Source organism: Calonectris borealis, chromosome 1, assembly GCF_964195595.1.
Source record: "Calonectris borealis chromosome 1, bCalBor7.hap1.2, whole genome shotgun sequence".
NCBI classification, from domain to species: Eukaryota; Metazoa; Chordata; class Aves; order Procellariiformes; family Procellariidae; genus Calonectris; species Calonectris borealis.
The window spans coordinates 2,595,025-2,618,278 of NC_134312.1; the positions used below are offsets into that span (position 1 = coordinate 2,595,025).

The 23,254-nt window shown below is 42.2% G+C and overlaps 1 protein-coding gene across 14 annotated transcripts in view; it reads right to left on the bottom strand.

Annotated features, from left to right (window-relative positions):
- Nucleotides 1-23,254, bottom strand: part of EXOC4 (exocyst complex component 4) — a 404,931-nt gene that overhangs the window by 210,404 nt on the left and 171,273 nt on the right. For 9 of the 14 annotated variants that reach the window (XM_075142390.1, XM_075142380.1, XM_075142401.1 and 6 more), the window contains one exon: nucleotides 4,147-4,243. In XM_075142390.1, coding sequence (XP_074998491.1) covers nucleotides 4,147-4,243 — 97 coding nt within the window. Of the gene's footprint in view, nucleotides 1-12; nucleotides 186-2,999; nucleotides 3,473-4,146; nucleotides 4,244-5,112; nucleotides 5,181-13,889; nucleotides 14,066-18,566; nucleotides 19,532-23,254 lie in introns of those variants that run through there. The other 5 variants (XM_075142468.1, XM_075142438.1, XM_075142504.1 and 2 more) reach the window with 5 other exon arrangements.

Below are 23,254 nucleotides of genomic sequence, written 5' to 3' on the forward strand. Positions count from 1 at the left end.
GAGTGAAGGAAGACTTTGAAAACCGTTCCCATGTATTTGCCCTTACACCCTCCATGGTTGTAAGTTAAGCATTTCTCTAAACAAACTTTCATTACTGGAGATATGGAGGTTAATTTACAGCCCCCTGGAAGCCTGCTGACTCTGTCTTCTTCAAAAGGATCTGGAGCCAAGCTCAACCTCAGTTTCTAAATAAAAAAGGATCCAAAAAAAGGCTATTATAACCAGTAAACTTAACACTGTGATTGTGCAACTCTCTGATGTGATAGACAATGGCACTTTTCATATCAGCAGTACAAAAAAAGAGAAATTCAGACTGATGAATATGAATGCTCCAGTTACAACTCTCCACCTAACATTACTGCGCTGAATTACATTTTAAAGCCATCACTTAATGCGATGCTCAGGCTTTAAATCATCACACCAGTGTCTGGTTTCTCAGTGATCCAGTTAGCTTAATACTTTTAGAAGCAGTCAGCTTTCTAATAAAATCAGCTGGCCCATACAGTGCTAAAACCTCTCTGTCAACATATTTATGTGAACTTGATAAAAATAACAAAAAAACCCCTCCACCCTTCTAAATAAAATATTGATCATTTTGAATTCAAAACAGATTCATTTTAAGCCTGTACAAGCGACATCGATGAAAGATGATTGAGGCAGGCCATAAAGAACCTTGACAACAAATGGAAAATAAAGCAAGTGAAAACTTCACACCTCTGCAGCAATTACATTCTCGAGAGCTTGACACTTAATACAATAACGTCTAGAAGAGGGCGACAAAGATCTAACCAACAAGGAATGCACACATAAGATGATGTGCTAGAAATTATTGCAAACATCAGTATTTTAGCAAATCCACTATATTCAGCATTTTACAACCACAGCCAGCATCATATAGCCAAATTTTAACAGGAGTCAACGGGTAAACCAGTTTGCTGGTAGGACAGGTCACGGCTATCAACTCCCACCAGGAACAAAATTCCCTGCAGGGAATCATTATCACCAAACGAAATCCAGTCCTATGGTCATCCCAGATACGCTGCATTCCATCCTCAACACGCCGAAGTTGAGGATCACGAGTTAAAACTAAGAGAGCAAGGACTCATGCTAAATATTTACTCTGTTGATTATTAAGGTGGGTAAAAATCACATTTTAAAAGTTTCTACAGTCTTCACCTACACCCGAACTCACCCCATTCTGCAGTGAGAAAAGGGTAAGCTGGGTCACCGAGTATTTTCTTTCTCTTCGTGCAGTCATTGATGAACTACTCAACACAAGGAAGTTAAGATGTTGCAGATGGTTGGCATGAAAAATATATTGTACGCAGATACCTTAATCTTGATGCAATTATTTTTTATGAAGCAAATTATTTCTACTGCCTACCTTGCAAGCTGGTAATGAAAGTGAAGTGTTTGTGAGAAGTGCTATTTAAAGCACAGCACTCATGTTTGACTCGGATGGCAAAAAAAAATGGGAAAATTAAGCAGGAAGGCAAATAGAAAGAAAGAAGTATTTTCACCAGTTTCTAAATCAATGTGAAGTACCTCATCAATAAAAATAAGCGCATCACCACCCCCCTTTGTGCTTGAAGGAAGCCTGTAAATTCATTAAAGATGAAGAGATTGAAGTCCATATCATAGTGGTCATATCTTGAATAGCATATAGCATCTTAACCATTGTCCATCTTTTCTCATAATAAAATGGCTGAAAACCATAAATTATGCTCTAGCAAATTTATTTTTAGCACATTTAGAATCATAGAATCATAGAATAGAATCATAGAATCATACAGGTTGGAAAAGACCTCTAAGATCATCGTGTCCAACCGTCAACCCAACACCACCATGCCCACTACACCATGTCCCTAAGGGCCTCATCTAAACGTCTTTTAAATACCTCCAGGGATGGTGACTCCACCACTTCCCTGGGCAGCCTGTTCCAAGGCCTGACCACTCTTTCAGTAAAAAAATTTTTCCTAATGTTCAATCTAAACCTCCCTTGGCACAACTTGAGGCCATTTCCTCTTGTCCTATCGCTAGTTACTTGGGAGAAGAGACCAACACCCACCTCGCTACACCCTCCTTTCAGGTAGTTGTAGAGTGCGATGAGGTCTCCCCTCAGCCTCCTCTTCTCCAGGCTAAACAACCCCAGTTCCCTCAGCCGCTCCTCATAAGACTTGTGCTCCAGGCCCTTCACCAGCTTCGTTGCCCTCCTCTGGACGCGCTCCAGCACCTCCATGTCCTTCTTGTAGTGAGGGGCCCAAAACTGAACACAGTATTCGAGGTGCGGCCTCACCAGTGCCGAGTACAGGGGCACGATCACCTCCCTATTCCTGCTGGCCACACTATTTCTGATACAGGCCAGGATGCTGTTGGCCTTCTTGGCGACCTGAGCACACTGCCGGCTCATGTTCAGCCGGCTGTCAACCAGTACCCCCAGGTCCTTTTCCTCTGGGCAGCTTTCCAGCCACTCTTCCCCAAGCCTGTAGCGTTGCCTGGGGTTGTTGTGGCCGAAGTGCAGGACCCGGCACTTGGCCTTGTTGAATCTCATACATTGGCCTCGGCCCATCGATCCAGCCTGTCCAGGTCCCTCTGCAGAGCCTTCCTACCCTCCAGCAGATCAACACTCCCGCCCAACTTGGTGTCCTCTGCAAACTTACTGAGGGAGCACTCGATCCCCTCGTCCAGATCATTGATGAAGATATTGAACAGGACCGGCCCCAAAACTGAGCCCTGGGGAACACCGCTCGTGACCGGCCGCCAACTGGATTTAACTCCGTTCACCACAACTCTCTGGGCTCGGCCGTCCAGCCAGTTTTTTACCCAGCGAAGAGTGTACCTGTCTAGGCCGTGAGCCGCCAGCTTCTCTAGGAGAATGCTGTGGGAGACAGTGTCAAAGGCCTTACTGAAGTCCAAGTAGACCACATCCACTGCCTTTCCCTCATCCACTAGGCGGGTCACCTATTTCTTCCATTTTAGAAGAGAAAGAGGTTGAAACAAAATGTGCTTATGAAATTATCCATTTAATTACTGGCATCTAGCAATAAATGAAGAGTGTACAATGTATTTAACCCTTTTTTCAAGGAAAGTTCCGAAGAAACGTAACAAATTTTAATATGTCCTCACAACAGGTGCTTTTCTCAAGATTATTCCAATATCTAGTGTCATGACATCAGAAATTTAAATTTGGAGGAATTTACACACTTTCCTTCTGCATTTTTAACTCCTGAGAAGTCACAAATAACCACATTTCTCAGCTACCAAGACAGCAGTCAGAATATTCCTTCGTCTGGGGATCAGATTCCAACTACTTTTTATTATTGCTTGTTTTTAACGCTGGAGAAATGTGCCCTGTTGCCTAAGTGACTCATGATAGTGGGTAATTCAAACCCAAGAGAGCCAAGGAGGGAAATGCTCTCTAAAGGTGCTAGTACCGAATAGGAAAGGACATGTCCGACAATAAAGGAAAACCCTGCAAGGAAAAAGCAGAGGTGGAAGATTGACGTGAACCAAGAAAAACATCATATTATTTAATTCTGGCAAAACTAAGAAGACGAACTGTTAGACTGCAAAGTAAAAAGAGCAAAATTAAAGTATCAGAGGTGAGTGACCTGGTGAGAAGTGGCTTATTACAGACTTGCTCTGTTTTAAAGTTCCAGCAGTCCTTGATGAGCTATGAATTTCTAAGATTTTAGTAACTGGCACAGCACTTCAGATCAGGCATTTCATTTGCAGTCCATAGACCATACTTGTTCTATCGAAGAATGAACTTACCTTGCAGTTCATAAAGTATCCTTCTGACTTTTTAATAAGCATAATGGACAGTCAGCAATAAACGATTTGTGACAGGCTGCAACTAAACTTTTCCCAACTTGAGTCAATAATAAATTACACTGTTCAACGAAAAGGGGTCACCCAAGCAAGCAATCCCACTTGGTTTGCTAATTTTGAAAAGATTAAAGAGCATCGGCAACAAGCTCAACTAGCGGTTACTTTTTACATGCGTGCACATCAACAACTTTACAGCAAGCCCATTGCTGTGGGATGTTATCTCAGAAGTGGCAATGTGCCCAGAAAGAAAGCAGGTTAATTCTACTTATTCTGATTATTTGCATCTGTAGAAATAGGTAGAAAAGCCTTACTTACCTGAGGAGGGGATGAAAGATGATGGTAATGTTCCTGGCTCCTGGTTTGCAGACAAACTTGGATCCGCCACCTTCAATTAAGTTATCATCTGGTCCTCCTGGAAAATAACATGAAACAAGTTGTCTAACAGATCTGAACATCCCTTGAATTTTAGATAGTAAGTGATAATTAAACACTTAGATCTGTCTGTAAATGCTTCATTCCTGGTGAAAGACCAGTAATTAATGTGAAGATACGCTCTTTCTATTCTCTTTCTGCTCAGAGAAAGTACTCCTAATGCAATAGGAACAATACAGATAGTATTTATACATTACTTTAGGCTCCTCTTTCCATAGTTAGTGACAGTATCGCAGAAAGACTGGTAAGTGCAGGTCTCCTACAGCACAGGACCCAGTTTCAAATGCAGAAGAGTGTCCCAGCCACATGAGATGAATTTCGCAGTTGGGCTGAAGTCCAACGTACTGCCCAGAGGTGCTAACACGATACCCGTCACCCAGGTGAGAGATGCCCAGATACCATTAAGAGGCTTGAGCCTCACGGTTCTTCAGAACATCACCCCACTGACAAATGGGGACCTCCAGCCTGAAGTTTCAGTGACTTTAGCAGCTTTTGGAACAGCCCAAAACCGAACAAACAGCTCTTAATTTGCACATGAGCACACACTTAAATTATCCTTTCTCAGAAGCACAAGGGCCTTCACCTTGTGTAATAAACACCCAAGGTCTTGTCCATGTGATATGATGTCTTTTGAAGCACATCATGCTTGGAAAGGGTTTTAAGAGCAGCGCTTCACTGAATTTTGCTGCTTCCATATTGCTGTACGGAAGGCTCCCACACCTCCGACTGATGATGCCACCATTCAATCCCTTGGAAGGTAGCTTGGTTTTGATGGCCAAGGGCATGACATTTTAAATTATTTATTACATTTAACACTGCTGGGTCTCTGAGGAGTCCGTGTCCTACGCAGAGTCTTGTAATTTCCTAGCAGAAGTCTCTGTTGCCCAAGTTCCAGTTCTGTACAAACAGGCTCTCAGCTACGTGAAAAATAAACCTGTTGAGTTTGGCACACTCCTTGGTAGTAAAACACAAGCTCAGAGAGCATTATTTATACACCTCAGGCCCAGACCGAAGGACTTGGAGTGGCATGAAAACACCCATCTGCATCTCATCACATCTGAACCAAAGTTACTTCCACAGGCAGCTCCTAACACCAAAATACTTTAAATTAGGATACTGAGACAGAAAAAAGGGGGGAGGGCCAATCTCAATTCACTGAAACCCTTGCATCTCCTGATAACAAAGTCCTCTTGTTACCCTTCCAGAAGAAAACATTTTTAGGAGAACAGGCCAGATGCCCCGCACATAAGCAAATGCCAGCATCAGAAAAAAAATCTCGTTATGAAATTAGCAGCAATTCAGCACATAGTCCCCTGTATTTTGGTCATATTCCCTTGTCCCAAAGCACAGACCCATCATCTTGCTGGTATCATCTGACAAGTAACCCTATCAAGTGTGGTTTTGGGCTAAAAACCTCAAATAACCACAACTATGAACTTGGGGAAAGTCTCTATATCCGAAATGTTATCAAGTTCTTTTCATTTTGCATGTGAACTCTCATTAATGATTGAATAATAATAAATACAGAACCTAATCACATTATTATGATAGCTTTGTAGGCAGGAAAATGACAAAGTACTTGAAATCAAAACACCACCAGCAGATCATTGAATTTTTTGACCCTGACATCTGTCTGCCTCGAAACGAGAAGAAGAATGTCTCCAAATCGGAAAGTGTAAGAAGAACACAACCGACGAGTAAGTGACTCCGATCTTTTCAAAGTGAAGTTTATATGCTTTAGGCCATTACCTGCAACCAATCTACAAAAAAAGCTCGTTGATGACTTGATTTAATTGACCCTCCTGTTAGTAACCGCACAGCAACGTGGAGGACCGAGCAGGTCACCGACACCAGTTCTTCCATACCTAAGCAGTCCCTCCAGGCCAGGAGTGTTTTGTACAAGAATTCACAGCACTGCTGACGATTCAAAGATGCTGTTTCGGTGCCCCAGTAAAAGGAACAATATTAAATTCCCTGTGGAGTGGGAAATGCATGCAAGCTCTGGATACCTGCAGTCGCAGTATTTCCACAAGCTGATTCAGCTTCCCAAACGAGTCGTTAGGACACGGAGCTTCTTGATACTGTCTACGCTAGCATAAGGACTCATGAAGTGCAAAGAGCCAGCTGAGAACAGAGTTTATAAAACTTTACTGATCATATTTAGAAAGAGGTAGCTCTTAAAAAAAAAAAGTTCAGGAATTTCATTTTGCATTTTAAATAGTTAACTTGCACAACGTGACAGTTTAATGGTGGAAAAAAGAGGCACAACTTCTAGGAAAAGAAAATCATTCATTTCCCCTTTTAATGTCAGACCCTGCAATTTCCAGTGGGGTCTGTGTCTTAACTGACTTATTGAAGAATTCATTCAAGCATGAACTACTGAGGCATGAACTAGGAAATACAGGCTCAAATTAAGAAAGGGGTGTTATTCTTGTTACGTCAAGTCACCCTGCACTAATCGATATTATTGACTGGGATGAACTCCATAGCAAGGAATAAAACAAATCTGTCTTATCTGCTTGGCCATATTATGTGAGATTTGAGAAGAACAGAACACTGGCACTGAGAGAAAAATATGCTTTTACATCTTCTCTGCTCTTAGCTTTCAATTAATAATAATGAACGCTCTGCCTGTAGGTGTAAGCTACGAGGAAAAGTAATTTTGTTTGTATTTAAATGAAATACACTGAGATGTAAATCTTATTCCTGATGATGCCCCGTACATACCAACAACAACCCAGCATTGCAACAGTTCTTGCTAATGCCAGCAGCCTGCACAGCACCTCTTACCTCTCTCGACGCTGCCATCGTACCTCTATGGACCCTGAACGAAGCTGCCATAGCCCAACACCAGCACAGCTCCATTCCTGCACGGCCACAGGACAGAAAAGCAAATGCTGCCGTTTACCACAATCCACAAGGCAGCAGCTTTGTTATGACAGCCATTGGAGAAAAGCCCAAACTGGAGCAAGAGAGAGCTTATGATGTCTTTGCCTGGATATTCAAGTGGAAATTCAAGGGGAAATCTCAAGAGGGGACTCTCCCTGACTACATCAAGATCTAAAATGTGCATTTACATTGACCAGCCAACGTGGTACCTCCGCTGCAGATGATGCCCTGTGCTGGAGACCCAACAAACATGTCCAGAAAAATACACCGTGAATATCCCTTCATCCTTATTGATTCCTACCAAGAGCATCTCTTGCAGGGAGGTGAATGCTCATTCATCCAAAGAAACCAATACCAGGCAGCTCCACAGAAAACAGGTACCAGATGAAGGAAGAGCGTGAAGAAAGGAAAAAATGCCCGTTGGGTTTTTTTTTTCCTCCTTATCAAGTTGATTATCAGAGAGGCAGTTTGCACAGTCTCTCAAACAAGAGCTAAGCACGCAAATACTGTACTGCTGGGCTGTCCCAAACCACGCCACATACACATGAGCAGACTCCAAGAGAAGAAAACTATCCGCCTCATTAGGGAAAAGGAGCAGTAAAGACTAATTCCCGGTGAGCACTGAAGGTTTTCGACTGTATGTAAGTGCTCAACTTTATTGCCATGACAGCTCACTATAAGCACCGACTACGGGACTAACCATCCGTGATCACTGATGTACAACATCGTGATGTACACAGCACTCCAATAACCATCTGGACCGAGTATACATCATTGCTTCAGCAACGCCACACTACAGAAATCTTTCATTTGGGTTGCACAGTTTGGGGGTTTTTTTTTAGTGTAAGGCAAGAAACTATAATAGCCGCATTTCATAGGCACTAGGAAAAAAACCCAAACAGCTGAGAAAGTACTATTGTTGTAGCAGTTCCTTCTGAAGAGCACCAGCTTGCTGATTTATCTGCCTAGTAACAAATCATGAGACCCAAAAAAAAAAAAAGAAGAAAAACTTTTGAGGTGAAGTGCAATTTGTCATACATACATATCCTCACGCTGTGCTAGCAATGAAGTGTGCCCACCTGAATACTGCTGCGAGTGGGAGTCAGAGACGGGTCCATTAGTAACGCAGCTCAATGTTTCTGAAATGGAGCCTAAAATGTCATGCTTCAATATGAAAAAGCATTAGATTACCAAGAAAGCTAGAATCTCTGCATGCATTTAAAGTCTGAACAAACATTAAGAGTGCTTCAAGTTTTCCATTCTGCCTAGTATTTTAAAAAGTTAAATATTCGTCATGGATATCCCAGGTTTACTGCTGATGTCCTGTTATCTGCATACAGAGCAGGTCTCAGAAGGATGATGGCAAGATTTCTTGTGCCAGAAGGAATCTCCCCAGAAAAACGGGAGTTTCTTCTGCCATGAAGTAACTCAAGGTCAAAGTTGCCCACCACAATTTAAGGTATACCTGGACTTTGCTAATTTACTCTGTATGGAAAACATACTGAAGCACGTATAGAAATGCTAAGGATTAGCATTCTTCAGAAAGCGTCTCAGAGTGCTCTGCAAATGAATTAAACAACTTCTTGGTCTTCCTATACCTATTTTGTGTACTGAAACAGTACCGAAGGCAAACCTTAAGTTAGATACATGCCATCAACACAAATCACAGCTCCTCATTTAAAGACACACTGCAAGGAGTTTCCTGATCCGTAATTTTGCAATTAATGTAATGCTGGTTACCTTCTATAACCAAGGACAGCCATGTCTACAGAAAAGGTTTGATCCTACTTTGTAAAAAAAGATCACACTGAGACACATCCTGCTATTTCCCCATTTATCAAGATAACTTTTCTACCACTAAATTTTAAAAAAAAACCAACCACAAACAAACCTCCAAAAAACCAGAGATGATAACAGTGTTTATATTTCCTTTTCCTAGATTTTTAGGGTTTTGTTTAGTTTTGGGGTTTTTTTAAATTGAAATAATTTTCTCTATAAAGGTCCAAGATCTATATGGAAGTTATTACTCCTCAACAACATGTCTGAAGAGAATCACACACTACTCACTCTCTTGATCTGTTCCTTGAAGGATGTGAAGACGTCAGAGAGGAGGTAGCTCAGCATCTTGTAAGAGGCTGCTTGCATCCTTGAAAATCATAGTAAGTAATAAAGTAATTTTTTAATTTTTTCTTTTAACAACAATGTAAGGAAAGGTCTCTGTCTCTAATATGAGTACTTTTAAAAGGTGAGATGTCTTACGCTGTCACTTCAGAGCACCAAAACACATTACCTCATTGTTTCAGAGCTGTATTTGTCTTAATGCATTTCATCCTCAGCCCCGATACACTTTAAACCCTATCAGACACAAAAATTTTTCAGAGGCAGAGATATTTGGCTAATAAGTAAACCCCTTTCCAAAAACATCCAAGAAATATTAATTTGATCTCAACGGAAACAGCAAGCACCCGAAAACCGTGAGGACCGTAGGCAAAACTCTGTTCGCTCTCTTCCCCTCCGATCCCCTGTGTCAGCACAGGACAACTTCATTAATCTCTCCGAGGCTGCAAACTTTTCAGTTAAACAGGTTCCAGGCACGTAGTGAACAATTCTTCGGCACCTACCTGTGATCAAAGCGCCTTTCCTAGTGAGCCACTTCACGTTAATCTGCGCTACCGTAAAAAGAATAAAGAAACAGGCTTTGAAGCCACAACAATCAAGCAATCAACACAGCTTGCAAATCAATGCCACCTCCTCCACTGTCAGCATCAGAGCAAACTTATCGGAGAAAAGGAACCAGGTTAGATGTTACGGTCCTTCCAAAAAGTTCTTGATTATGTGGAGATCAACAATATAGCTATTACCTGTATACTATCTTCAAGGTATGGAAATACAGTTTTTCTTTTAGAATGAAAGGGGAGACAGCAACAGCTGCCCAAAGAGAGCAAAGCAGGTAGTTATCATAAAACAGAGCACAAAAGAAAAGAGTGATCGATCTGTGCCACTACGGAACAATAACTGTGGGGGTTTAGAACGGAAGTCTCCTCCTTTTTCATATTTCTCTGTACATTAGGAGTCTATTGTCTTACAACTGCACCCACTTCAAGCCGCACACAACACAAGCATCAGGTCCTGTTTTCGCTATACTGATTCGCAGCAGATTCAACGTATCGGCCTGGGCATTTAAGTTCTTTTTACAGGAAACAGACATAATTGATCTTCTCTCAAATTCTTTTGCATGTCTTGAATCATCAAACTTAACTGCATTCAGGCCTTTTTTCAAACTGCTCGAAGATACCTGCTTTAGTAGAGCCCACGCAGTGCAGCGCATGCCGGAGCGAAGGGCTCAGCAACCAGCCGTCCTGGCGCTTGCTCTCCTACGCCATCAGACCTCAGCAGGGGAGAGGGAAGGGATGGGGAAGGATCTGGTCCACTCTCCAGACCAGTCTCCACCAGGGAACAAAGCACATAGGGAATCCAGCATCCTGCACCTAAAATTAGCTTTTGTGAGCGCTTCAAGCGCCTTGACCTTAGACAGGCAGACCTACAAGCAGTGCGACAGAATCTAGATAGGTCTTCCCTGAAGCTGAGTAGGTTTATCCAAGCGAACAAACACAATAGAAACCCCAGAAGTGTCCGGCCCCATGTTTCAACCAGTCTGTGCTTCCAAGCCAGCTCCACAGAAAATAATCATTAAACTTCCAAATCCATAGACCCTTCCTTTTGAACAAACACCGTCTTTGAAGACTTACGCTTTTACTAAGAATACTGTTTGGCAGACAGCCTCGAAACATTGCACTTTCCTGCCGGTGGAGGTCAACTCTGGGTTAACGCTTTTCTGTTTCTGAGCCATGTTCTCTTCCCTTCTTGCTGGACTCCCACGAACTACGCGCGGGAGCTGTTATGGGTTTGCCAATGCGACTGGAACTGAAACTCAGCACTCCAAGTAAAGCAAAGGTTATTTAGAAGTGAACGCTACAGAATTCCTCTAGAAAGCCCTTCAGACACCAACCACTTCAGGATTCCACGGACTAGACAAGAGAGATCTCATCTTCTAGTGGCATCTAGTGGATTATTTCAGGCAGACTGTTCTGTCTGCTCCTACGTGGCAAGAATGTTCCTTCTGTCCTCTTCACCCACAAACTGCAGTGGGTGGCAGTGACATACCTGCCCGCTGACACGGCGCGTGGAGCTCCTGTTCCCTCTCTCTCAACAGGAGGGAGAGAGGGGAGATGCACCAGACAAAAAAAAAAAAAAATCCACACGTTATCAAGATAGACAGGGAAAAGCTCCGGCCAATACTTGATTACTTCCTTGCTTGAGGGGAGAAGCAATTTAGCAAAGGTTTCTGACAAAGGAAAGATTGCATTTCTTGTTTGCTTCTCAATCACGCGTTCTTTTTTTAATCATGGAAGCTGTGAATTTATAGACCAGGCCATCAGGAGTAAGGGACTGATGTTTAAAAACACATAGGCACCCTGTCTTCTACCAAAATCAACAGAGATCAGAGAGACGATGACATCGGCACTACAAGAGACCCAAAATCAATGGGAATTAGGTGGCTAACTACTTGTAAAATACTGGCTGTCAGTCCTTGGGGCGAGGCTCTGCAGCGGTAGGAAGGGAGCTCTGAGATGATTAACGCTCTCAAAGGGCAGTAGGCTGCTCCCAGCTTCCAGCCTGTCCATCACCTGTCACTGGCACTGAGCTCTGCACAGGAGACACCGACACTGCCGTAGCCAGGTACAGCCTAAATCCACATGGACTATGTACTTTGATCTGTTCAGTTTGTTTGTGAATATTTTTCTTCTTTGATAGAGAGGTGGGGTGGGAATTAAGATGAAAAAGATGTGAAGTGGGGGAAGAAAGACAAGGAAGCTGACCTTTAAGGTTATAAAGTACATCACATTTCATTTCCATAGGATTTCCTTAAGCGAAAAAATATCTCAGCAATTCTCCCAGAAGCGGCGTTTGGGCGGACGCTCCCTAACACGGGTTGCAGAGCAGCTTTCCAACCTAACAAGCTTTCACTGGAAAACCACAAGTGTGCAGAAATTCGGGCAGGGCTCCTCGCTGGTTCTCAGTCTGCCTCATGGAGCAATGGAGCTCTTGTGCCGGGGGCCTAGTACAGACACAGGAGTCCAGAGCTTCCAAAATATGCACCAACCCTGTTTGCTGTGGGGTTGGGACCACGTCAGTCACCACAACGATCTAAAAATCCCAACTGAAGTCACGTCAAGTCTGACGGCTGGACCATCACAAGTCCCTTCCAGGTATAAAACTGGGAAAGAAGGGAAGCTGTAAGCTTGTGTTCAAGTTCGTAGAGCACACACTCGGCTTCAAACCGTGCTGAAGGAAAAATAATTTCCAAAAGCAGGAGAGGCAATACTGCCACAAATCGCCTCTCTGCTCAAAGGGAGCACAAGCACGAGTCCTACTCACCGTGATGACAGCAGCGTGGCATTTAGTTCTGTACAGGTACAGAGTTCCCAGCCATGAGACTACACATCGCTATCAAAATCTTCAAAATCCATCCAGAAACCAACAGGCAGCTGATGCGGATCATGCAACCCAGACTTCACATCAAAGTTTTTACTAGCGCCCAACTGCAGATCTGGATTCAAGTCATGGCTCTGATCTGGCCTCTGTGACCCTGATCAGGTTTCAGTTTCCCAAAAGGGGAATTGAAAGAGTGACTCCAACCTTCCCCTGGTAAAGCTGTTTTGAGAAATGCTGTAGACAAGAAGGAACAAAGGTTTTATTCACTGTTTTTGAAGTCATGCTTAGACTTCAGCTTTCCATTTAACACAGAATATGGCTCCAACCTACCAAACTGACTGCACCACCTATTCCATTCCCTGCCTGAAATTTCTGCCTGAAACGGCTTCTCCTGCTTGCTTTTGACCAACTGTCACTACCTTTCATTTACTTCATAGCAGGACCTCAGTACAAGAAGCCGATTTGGATGCAGTCACGTAGCTGGTGCAGACATATTGTTCTGCTGATGTTCCCATGCCCAATCCTTTTACGCTCTCCTATACTGTCTTGTCTGAGATCCAACACCATATGCATTTAAATAAGTTGCTCTTTAATGTTTCAAAACCTGATTTATTAGTTGCTCACACTCCATCTGCCTTGAAAAAGTGCAGCGTGCCTTCACTTTCACAGGCTGTACAAAAGGTTGAGGTTCAATTTGACTCTACTTTATCATTTGATCAGCGTGTCAGCCACATATGTAAAGTCTCCTTTCAGCTACAGAAATTGTTTAAAATGCATACTGTTCTTTCTCCTCTTTTTTTTTTCCCAGGCCACGCGACTCAGCAGCAGGCACTTTGATTAATGTATTTGTCAGCTTGCATATTTACTATTTTGTTGGTTTCCCTAAAACTACTGTGTACAGATGTAAGCTCTTCCAAAGCGTGGCTGCAGCATAAATCCTTATCCGAAGCCAGAAAACACGCTAGAGCTAATGAACTGTGATTACTTACACACTGCATTCACTTTTCAACTATTTTCTTCTTGAAGCTTGCTTTCTTTATCTTATCTCCTGTAGTGGCAAATGGCTCCTACCTGAATTTTTTATATTCCTGCCATGTTTTCTATTCAGTTTTAATGTCAGAAGAAAAAAAGCAGTGAGCAAACAGAGAAAGCAAGTGAAATAAAACAAAGATATTTCTTGACATACAGTCATTTATTGTTCTATATTCTTATAAACTGTTTAACTCTAAAACATCCCACATTTCATCTTCCTTTTTAATACTTAAAAGTTCACGGCCATTTTAGACAAAGGAATCGGTAGTTACAGCAAGATACATCTGGCGAGGCCGCAGGCTCGTGGCATGACGTTGGACAAGGCTGCATCTCCACTCACCCACTTCTGAGATGGGGCAGGTTTGCTATAGCCCCTCTTATGGGCCTGGTATGAGAAATAATGAAATAAACAGTGCAAAACGTTGTACGGTCTTCTAGAAGAAGTATACACCTACAGAAGTAATTTTTTAACATGGGCACACAGGAAGGAAACTGAGGATTTAGAAACTGCACGTAGCTGGGACTACAGTAACCATCGTGCTGTCCAAGAAAGCTGTCATAAACTTGTTTTCCACGTATTAATGAATGCATCAGTTCTAATGGAGATAAATTTGCCAATCTTTTGACAAGTCTTGAAAATGTTACAAATCTGGCATGTAAACCAAAGCAAAATAAACCCTACTTGGTTATTCAACACTGCGATGCCTCTATAAATTTGTAACAACAAAAGAATGTCCTTATTCCTCATCTGCGCATACGCTAGTGTGAATTAATTCATTTTCCAGCAATATGCAGAATGATCCCTACTAATAACATGGGTTTTCCCCAAGGGAACCAAAATGGATTGTCCATGCCAGTGCACAAAATGCACAAAACAACTCCCTGTGCCAGCAGAAATTATCAGATTGCTCAGAGTATGACCTGTCAGGCGGCATTTTTCAACCTGTTCATCCATAATCTCTTTTAGATGGGTTTCCCCACCTCCTTATCCTCCTTGCTTTGTTTTGCCTGAAATTCAATCAAAGATGAATTAGACTTTAGAAAACAACCAACACCACGGCTATTAAGTCGCACTGGAAATTCTAGACCCCTGTGTTAATTTTGCTACAGCTTTTACTTCTTGCATTTTAATGCAAAACCGCTTCCCCCCAGAGACTGTCACTGATATTGGCACGAAATGGCATGGGGCTGTAACAGAACTCAAGCGCCAATAGAAAGGAGGGTAACTCAACCCTCAGCAGACATTAGCAATTGCAGGAAAACAGCCAGAACTTTAATCACAATTCTTTCAAATGCAGCCAGGGATTTAGAAATGTCGTTATTCTAGGATATGACCCTAATACAGTGCTTAATCAAAGCCATTGCTAGCACAAGAATAACCTGGCGACTTTAATAAAACACAATTTCATAGGAGCCAGTATGTCAGAATCACGTTGTATCTAATATAACAAACTCTAGAAAGAAGAATGACCGGTCCTTTCCATATATATTTCTGTACATTTCTATAGACAGGAAGCTTAAGATTTCTCCTAAGCAATGACCAAGAACTCCTACGAGCCCTGTTTTACAGAAATTTCTTCAGACAGTTCTTTAAATTATTTTTTCTTTTTACTTGTTTCTACTGCTGTGCAGAGATCAAGGATACGAAAAGCGCAAAAGGTACATGTTGAAAAAACTATTCAAGTACTAACAATTTTCTTATTTTAAATTTTACTTAAAAGCATTCAACAGTCACAGGCTAAAGAAGCCAAGATTTGAATGTTTCAGCTTCATGGGGGAAAAAAAAAAAATTGTGCTTTCAGCAGGCTCTATCAATAATATCTGTCTAGCTCGGTAGAGTCGTACCTACATCTTGGAATACTTTGTATTATAATTTCACAGTTAGAAGAAATACGTGCTCTTGTGTTCAACCACAAGAAGCAGAAGCGCACACACTAGTACAGAGCAACTAGAAACGGCAAAAGCAAAAATTAAACTTGGCACCAAGTGCATACTTTAAAAGAAGGCAGAGGAACGGGCGCAAACCAAAGGTATTCCTGTGCTCGGAGTACATTCCCTAAGCGTGGAAGCTGCTTCTTGCAGTAACATTGAAAAGTCTGGACAACGCAATCTCCAAGCTGTGTTGTACCACCTATACCTGCAGTCTGCAAATCCATCGTTCTCTCTTTAAAAATAGATGTAAGCCATTCTGCATCTGAAAGGAGTACTGAGTTCAGAGGTCCCCCTCTGCAGCGGTCCTAACCTTTCAGCTTCAAACAGCCACAAAACTTACTTTGAAAACTACTGTTCATCAAGAAAAATCAGAAGCAGAAGAAGCCTTATCTGACGGAGGGAGTATTCAGAGAACACCTCCCCCCTTCCATTCTTCCCCTATGAGGGCTACTTACAACTGAGGAAAGCAGCCAAACTATAACACAGGAAAAGGGTTGTGTTATTCGGAGCGACGCTCAGTAATACAAAGGGTCCCACAACACAGGAGAAGCTGCAGATCTAAAAGGTTTCCCACCTCCCACCGAATTTTGAGATCTGTATCGTAGTCCTAGGGCAAGGCGCTGTGTTGCGGGGCATCAAGAAAGAAGTTCTGGGCTGGCGCCGAGCAGCGGGCAGGCACCCATCCCCACTGTCCGCTGCACCCCAGCAGCCGCCAGCAAGCGGAGGAGCCCAACAAGCACGTGCTTGGCAATCACGATGACCACGCTTCAACCTATAAAATTAAATACGAATTAAAGCAATAAGAGTACCAGCAAAATGTGGTTTGTTCTTTCTTAAGAAGGAATTTATATCCCTTTTAATAATGGGATTTTTTTTGTAGGGCTGATGCTTGGCTCAGTTTTCCAGGCTTTTTTTCAGAGCAGTGAAAATCAAAGGATTAAGGCATCAAGATGACTCTGTGCCTCTCACCATCAGCTGGTGGTGAGAAGATTTTCCCCTCACTGCAAAAAAAACCCCGTTGTACTTGACCAGGAGAAATATTAGGAGGAATCAAAATAAGGCTGGAAACCACCTGGTCTCAAACAATGACCTCTGTCTAATGTAAAATAGCTTTATACCATTAAAGCAAAGTGAGCCATGCAATAACAGGTTAAAACTATAGCTTTGCCTGTAGAGCTATGATTATGGCGGGGACTTCGGTTGTAGAGGATAAGACTCCCTAACATCCCTAACCGACATCGCTGCCTTGGCAGAAAGCTGTGAATAGCTGTAATGCTGTAAACTCTGCCAGAAGACTGTTGCCCATGACCAGAATGCAACGTGACATGCCTTTCATGGGATCACTGCAGATGAAGGTGGAAAAATATCTACTCTGTTCCCCCGCGAATAAATGACAAAGCCTCCAATGCACTAGATGAGCTGGCTTGCTACGCTACCACTTAACTCAAAGTCTGCAGAAAAGAACGGTGAAGAGAAGCGACTGAAATCAGAAAAACATCATACAAGCATCCATTGTTCTTAAAATAATGGGCTCCAGGAACAAAATTGTCTCAGGTGCTACTTTTGATGTACTTAACATACCTTAAGCCAGACCTCTGAGTAACCCGTTACTATTTTTACATCTCTCTTTTTACCACATAACATCCTTTCCTAATGACAGTTTTAAACCTACTCATGTTCAAGGGACTATTGCTTTATTCTTTTTTTTGGCAATAGATCACATGTCCCAGTGCTACTCACTTACACACTATAGCGTAGCATCCTTTTCCAACCATCTGCTTGTTGAACTAATTCAAACTATTACCAGTTTTACCTACAAGAAAAGACACTCCAAGCTTCAAGGAGACAGCTACAGTTTCACCAGGGGAAGAGGAAAAAAAAAAAAAGCAGCAAAAGAAGCTAGTCTAACAATGAGAGAAATGTCAAGAAATAGAAATGTCAAATCCCTTAGGGTAAGGCAAGAAAAAAAAAATCCAACTCCAGTTCATCTCCAAGCACTATATTTTGTAATGAAATTACACTCTATAGTCTTCCCTCAGGGAAAACGTGCTCCAACTAATCAGACTGTTGTTTTTTTAAAGTTCAAAACAAATGCAAGAATGTCTATGCAGCATTCATGCCCTAGCTGTCAAGAACTGCATTTAACTCTTTGCAAACAAAAAGGTCTGAATCTTGCCACCAAAACCTGCAAAATGGCTCAATATGGAAATAGTTCAAAATATCTCAATGTTCTCCTCGACGCTTACCATTTATGGCATCCTTCCTCTGTCTTTTAAATCACTCTTCAAAAGCTCCCCAACAGTTTGCTCAGCAAATCAAAAGATGCTCTTGAATCCTCCAAAAGCCTTTGTGGCGGCAACCATTTCGGATGCTGTCCCTCATATGCTTGGCAGTGCCACCTAGCTAGCTTTTTTTTTTTTAAAAAAAAATAAAAACCAAAACCCCATGCTTATTCACACCTAGGACAACGGACACTGATTTACAGCTGCGATATCGAGGTGGTGATGTAAAACAAGTACACAGTAGTTGCTTCCCATCCCTCGAAACACACCCCTCTGGATACCAACAGTGGGAGATCACCTTCATTTCAAGCACTGTCAGATGCCTTCAGCACAGCTGGGATACGAGGTGGCTGAAGCACTTGTGGCTTGTTCTGCGGTGGGATGGCCAAGAGGGAACACAACAGCAACTTTCATAAAGATGGGCCTGGGCTCTCCCCGGCACACACCAAAACAGTAAAACAGAGGAGACATCCCAAGTGCTCTCAGGCACAAAATCTTCTGATATCGCAGTGTTTCACACCTTCCAGATCTACACCATAAGCAACAATACTATAAGAAGTCAACTCTCTTCAGAACAGCAAGCATTTGCTCACTAGCCAGGTCATTTATACAAAATGCTACAGTCTTCAGTCACCTCATGCAATGAAATCCTTATAAAAGGCAAGATATTGTAGAAGTTGGTGTCGGCTCAACTGAAACTTATTTCTTTATGGGCATATCTACATGGATGAGTTCCTACAGATATTGGAGGAAGAAGAGGGTTATTAGCTCAGGCACAGAAGTGTGCCAGGCAGGAATGTGACCTTCAGCACGGAGCTGGCGTTGCCTCCAGCAGCTCAGACCATGGGCAGAGGGTACACCATCATCCATTTGCATCTATAAAGACATATCTCTATTTTCCACCTACGCTCTTGAGAAAAGGAGCTTTAACAAAAGTAAGAAATACTCCTTTTTAGACAGAAGTCTAAAACTTTTATATTAAATTGGGTCTGTACAGAACAATGACCGTAAAGCTTTTGGAGTTCAATGTCCCTCTTCTATGACCAGGGGAGAAAACTGATCTCGTTTTGTTAGCCAAGGGATCTTTCTGGTTTGCTTACTTTCTACCTGGCAGTACTAGCAAAATCAGTCAAATTCAAATAAGAAAATAATTTTTATTTTAGTAGCTTTGTCAGTGGTACATGTCCGTATAACAGATAATGCATAAGGCAATAAAGAATTTGCAAATAAAAGCATTGACAACAGAAAGTAAATGAAATCAAATAAAATTCTAAATCAAGCCGGTGTCAGAATTTGCTTCCCCTTATTAAAGCCAGAAGATATGATTGATTACATATGTACTTCTAGTGCATTGGTCCTCGTAGCATCTGAGCTTTTGCAACAGAAGGAGCAAGATGCAGATTCATCACAGGGAGTGGAGCTGCTGATCAACACATTGCAAAACCCAAACACACACCGCGGCGTGTCCAATCTTCTCTATCACAATTTCCTTTAAGACATTAAGGTCACCAATGAGCCTCTGAGATAACTCCAAATGGACCCTCTACGGATGCTGCATCAGACCCCACATCCGTTGCCGCTGGGGCCAGGCGAGCCCCTCCTGCTTTCCGATCCAACCCCGAGATGTCTGTTTTTAGCTGAAAGAGAGCCACAGCCTCTAACTTAAACACAAACCAGCACATTGTCAGTTATTTCTACAGTACGCTCAGTTGCACACAAAGTAACAGCCAAAAGGCTTGTATCCATTCAGTTAATTGTTCACCCTGAACAGTTTAATTATTTTTCTTCATATAAATGAGACGTACGCCCTCCTCCCTGCTGATAAATAAAAAAGTGCTGGATCTCTTCTGTCTGGTTATTCTTAAGGAATTGCTCTTTATTAGCAAAAGCAGTTGTCAGGGTTAGTTGAATACTTCTGGAGCAACCCTTCATTATGTGTTACTATTTTAAGACTTTCATTCTCTTTTTTAAAACTATTTACAAGCTAGAAATATTTACTAGCTGCCTGCGACCGGATACATTTAGTTACCAATGAAACCTTCAACTTCCTTAATTTAAAGCCAGCAGGATGGTTTAATTTAATTTCTTTGATGACACCAAAACATGCTCATTGACTGACACTGGAGAAGAAGTGAATGGGTACAGCTGAAGATACTACAGATCACCAAAACCAGCCAACAGCTGCAAGAAAAAGCTGTCCTGCAGAGATATAGGCAGAAGCAGTAGCTTGCACCTACAGACTGAAAATGCAAACATAACGTCACTGCAATGTGTTTGATGGTGGTTTCACGTCTGCATTTAAGGGTAAATTAATCTCCCCAAGTCCTCAGCACGGCTACGGGATGCTGTCGCAGCAGCAAGCAGCTACAGCCAGACGCGGGGGCACAGCCAGGCACCCACAAGGCTCCTTTCAAAAACGAGCAGGGAGCAAATGCAGAGCAAATAACGTCCTTCTGTCTTCAAGGAGAACGCCAGCCTCCTGCAACCTGAGAACAAAAAGGCAATTCCTTTTCGACCTCCACTCTTCATTGCATTTAAATAAAACTGTTTATGGGTGTTTGGAGACCTAAAAACCAAAGTCTCAGTCTGCTATTAATATTTTAATTGAAGACATGAATATTCATGATCGTTTTGCTTCTTTAGAGGACAAGATACGATAATTAAATAATTCTAACATGTAAATGTGTTCCTGTCATGACACCTTGCCTTCATCTACATTACAAAACCAAGGCATTTTTAGCTCTTTCATTATTTAATTCTGGTTCTTTCGGCTTTTTTTTTTTTTTCCTTCTAGACTAACTAGAGCTCTTGAATGCAGACAGCACTTTCTTAGTTACAGGCTCAGTGATTATGGACTGTTTCAAAGTCATCTGCCAGTCTTGACTTTTGTGGTTTTGGAGGATTTTTATTTGCGTTTTTTTTTTTGTACGATACACCTTCTGTTTCAAGCTAATTTCAACAGCACTGCGAACACCTGATATTTGCTACAAGCCCAGGAGAATGCAGGCAAGCACAAAGTTATTAAAGATTTCATCATTTCTCAGTCTTCAAGAACGCTTCAGTAACAACAAAAATGTATTGGTTTCTATAAGAGACAACAGCAGTAGCTGTTTTCTAAAATAAATATAACATTTCTTCCATTTGCAGCTATAACCAACAACAGAAAACTCTGGATGATTCCAGCAAGTCTTCCCTGTAATTGCTTTGAAATCCCCCCATTTAAATACAAACTGAACTAAAAACCTGAAGCATGTCAAATGAGGACAAAAAACTGGAAAGGATTTCCAGGGTCATTAAGTTCACCCTTCAGCTCCTCTGAATACAACCCCCCGCATCTCCCCCTTCACACCTATCTCATGCTCAAATCAAGCTTCTTGCCTTCACCCATCAGACCTCACTTCTCTACTTGTTTGAAACCTTTCTCCAATTTCCAGATTAAATTTATTTTTGGGCCAGTTTATTCCTATCTGTGGCAACACCATTTTGCAGCCAACAGCTCTATTCCACCCCTTCAAGGTGCCCGATACCCTTTTGTAAGCAACTGTATCACCTTTCAGACTACTTTACTCCGGCATGAAATAGTCTTTTTTTCCCCTCAATATAAGCAGCCAGAAACTGCATTCAGTATTTCAGATGACTTCTAATCAGAGACTTGTACAGGGACATTAATATTTTCAGTCTCTGCTACAAACACCCTGCCTGGGTCGCATTTGCCTTTTTCCGAGCAGCATCGCTTTGGCAGCCCGCAGTCATTCTGTAATCAACTAGCACCACTTCTTATCCTCCATCATTTCCAATTGATTAGCTCCTAGTTTAGAGCTGAAATTTCTGTTATCAATCCCCAGGTGCATGACCCTGCATTTAGTGCTACTGAATTTCATCCCCTTTCTTTTACTCCGGTTCCTAAGGTCATCCAGCTTTTGTAGGTTATTTCATCATCGCCACCACGGTGGCCACCAGTATAAGAAATTTGAGTCATTAAAATATTCCCTAAAACTAACAATAATGGGAAAGCAGAGTCCTGGAGGCCAGTGAAAGAGATCAAGTAACAGACTGCCAATTAAGTACTAACATCATTTGAGAACAATATTTGACACAACTTCTACTAATTTTGCATAACGTGATCTCTTACAGAATTGGAGACTCCAAACAATGCAGCAAGGGAAGGACAATTCAGCACCTCAGATAGGAGTGGGCAGTTGCAGACAGAAGGAAACCGTTTCCAAAAATGCACTAGCACTGCAAAAAGCTCAAGTAACAGTTGAAAATGGTTTTAAAATAAGTTTAGCAACAACAAATCCTGCAGTAAAACCCAGTACTGCTGTGGTAAGAGCATCTACTCCATCCCAGTTAGTTGCACTCAGAGAAAAGCAGATGCTTAAAAGCCTTGCATTGCCCTTGGCTCACCTGAACGTCACCTTCCCACTTGGAATATTTTCTATGTAAAACCACTTAGCCACTGAGATGCAAGTGACAGTCATGGTGGCTGCTACACATCTGAAACACTCGACTTCAACTTTGGACAGGTGTCATTGGACTTTCCCGACATGGGTTGAGCATGGCAGTCTTTGACAACGTTGATGTCCTGCTAGGTAAACCAGATGGGTACATTCTTTCCTTCTCCTTGGCTTTATTTGGTCCATTTCAATAGAGAGGGGAAAAGAAGTAACTTTCAAAAGTAATTAATCACTCCTATTATCTTAGAAAACAAAGAGCAGCATGCTGAAACAGAGCAGCGTTTGCTGGAAGTCTGACTTTATTGCAGAGCCATCAATCCCATGACTATCCAAAACAGCAGATCAAATAATCTGGAGCAGCTATGCTGGGGAAGAAAAGAGCATCACAAGCACTTAAGGCAGCCAAACCACAGAGGGTTTCCCAGTGGTGTTCAGAGAACTTTCAAATCTCCTCCAATACAAAGATGCTTAACATGGATACCATGGAAAGAGGCCAACAGCTGCTGCGTATTTGCGCCGTCTTGCCAACGCCTGCGATCGTTGCTGAAGCTGGCACGCTCAGGCGTTTCCTGGTGAGCTTCATCATGTCTAGTTTGGCTTTCCTAATCGGTACCACGATAACAGATCCCTCCCGGCACATATCAAACAAGCATCGGTTTCAAAACCGGCACAGGGTTTACTCAAAATAAGTATTTTTATACATCACTTCTTTCCTTGAAGGTGAGTATCATCCTTGGCGATCCCAGCACATACACGAGTCTCGGACTGTCGTGGTTTAACCTGGCAGGCAGCCAAATACCACGCAGCCGCTCACTCACCCCTTCCACCCCCAGCGGGACGGGGAGAGAATCGGAAGGGTAAGAGTGAGAAAAACTTATGGGTTGAGATAAAGACAGTTTAATA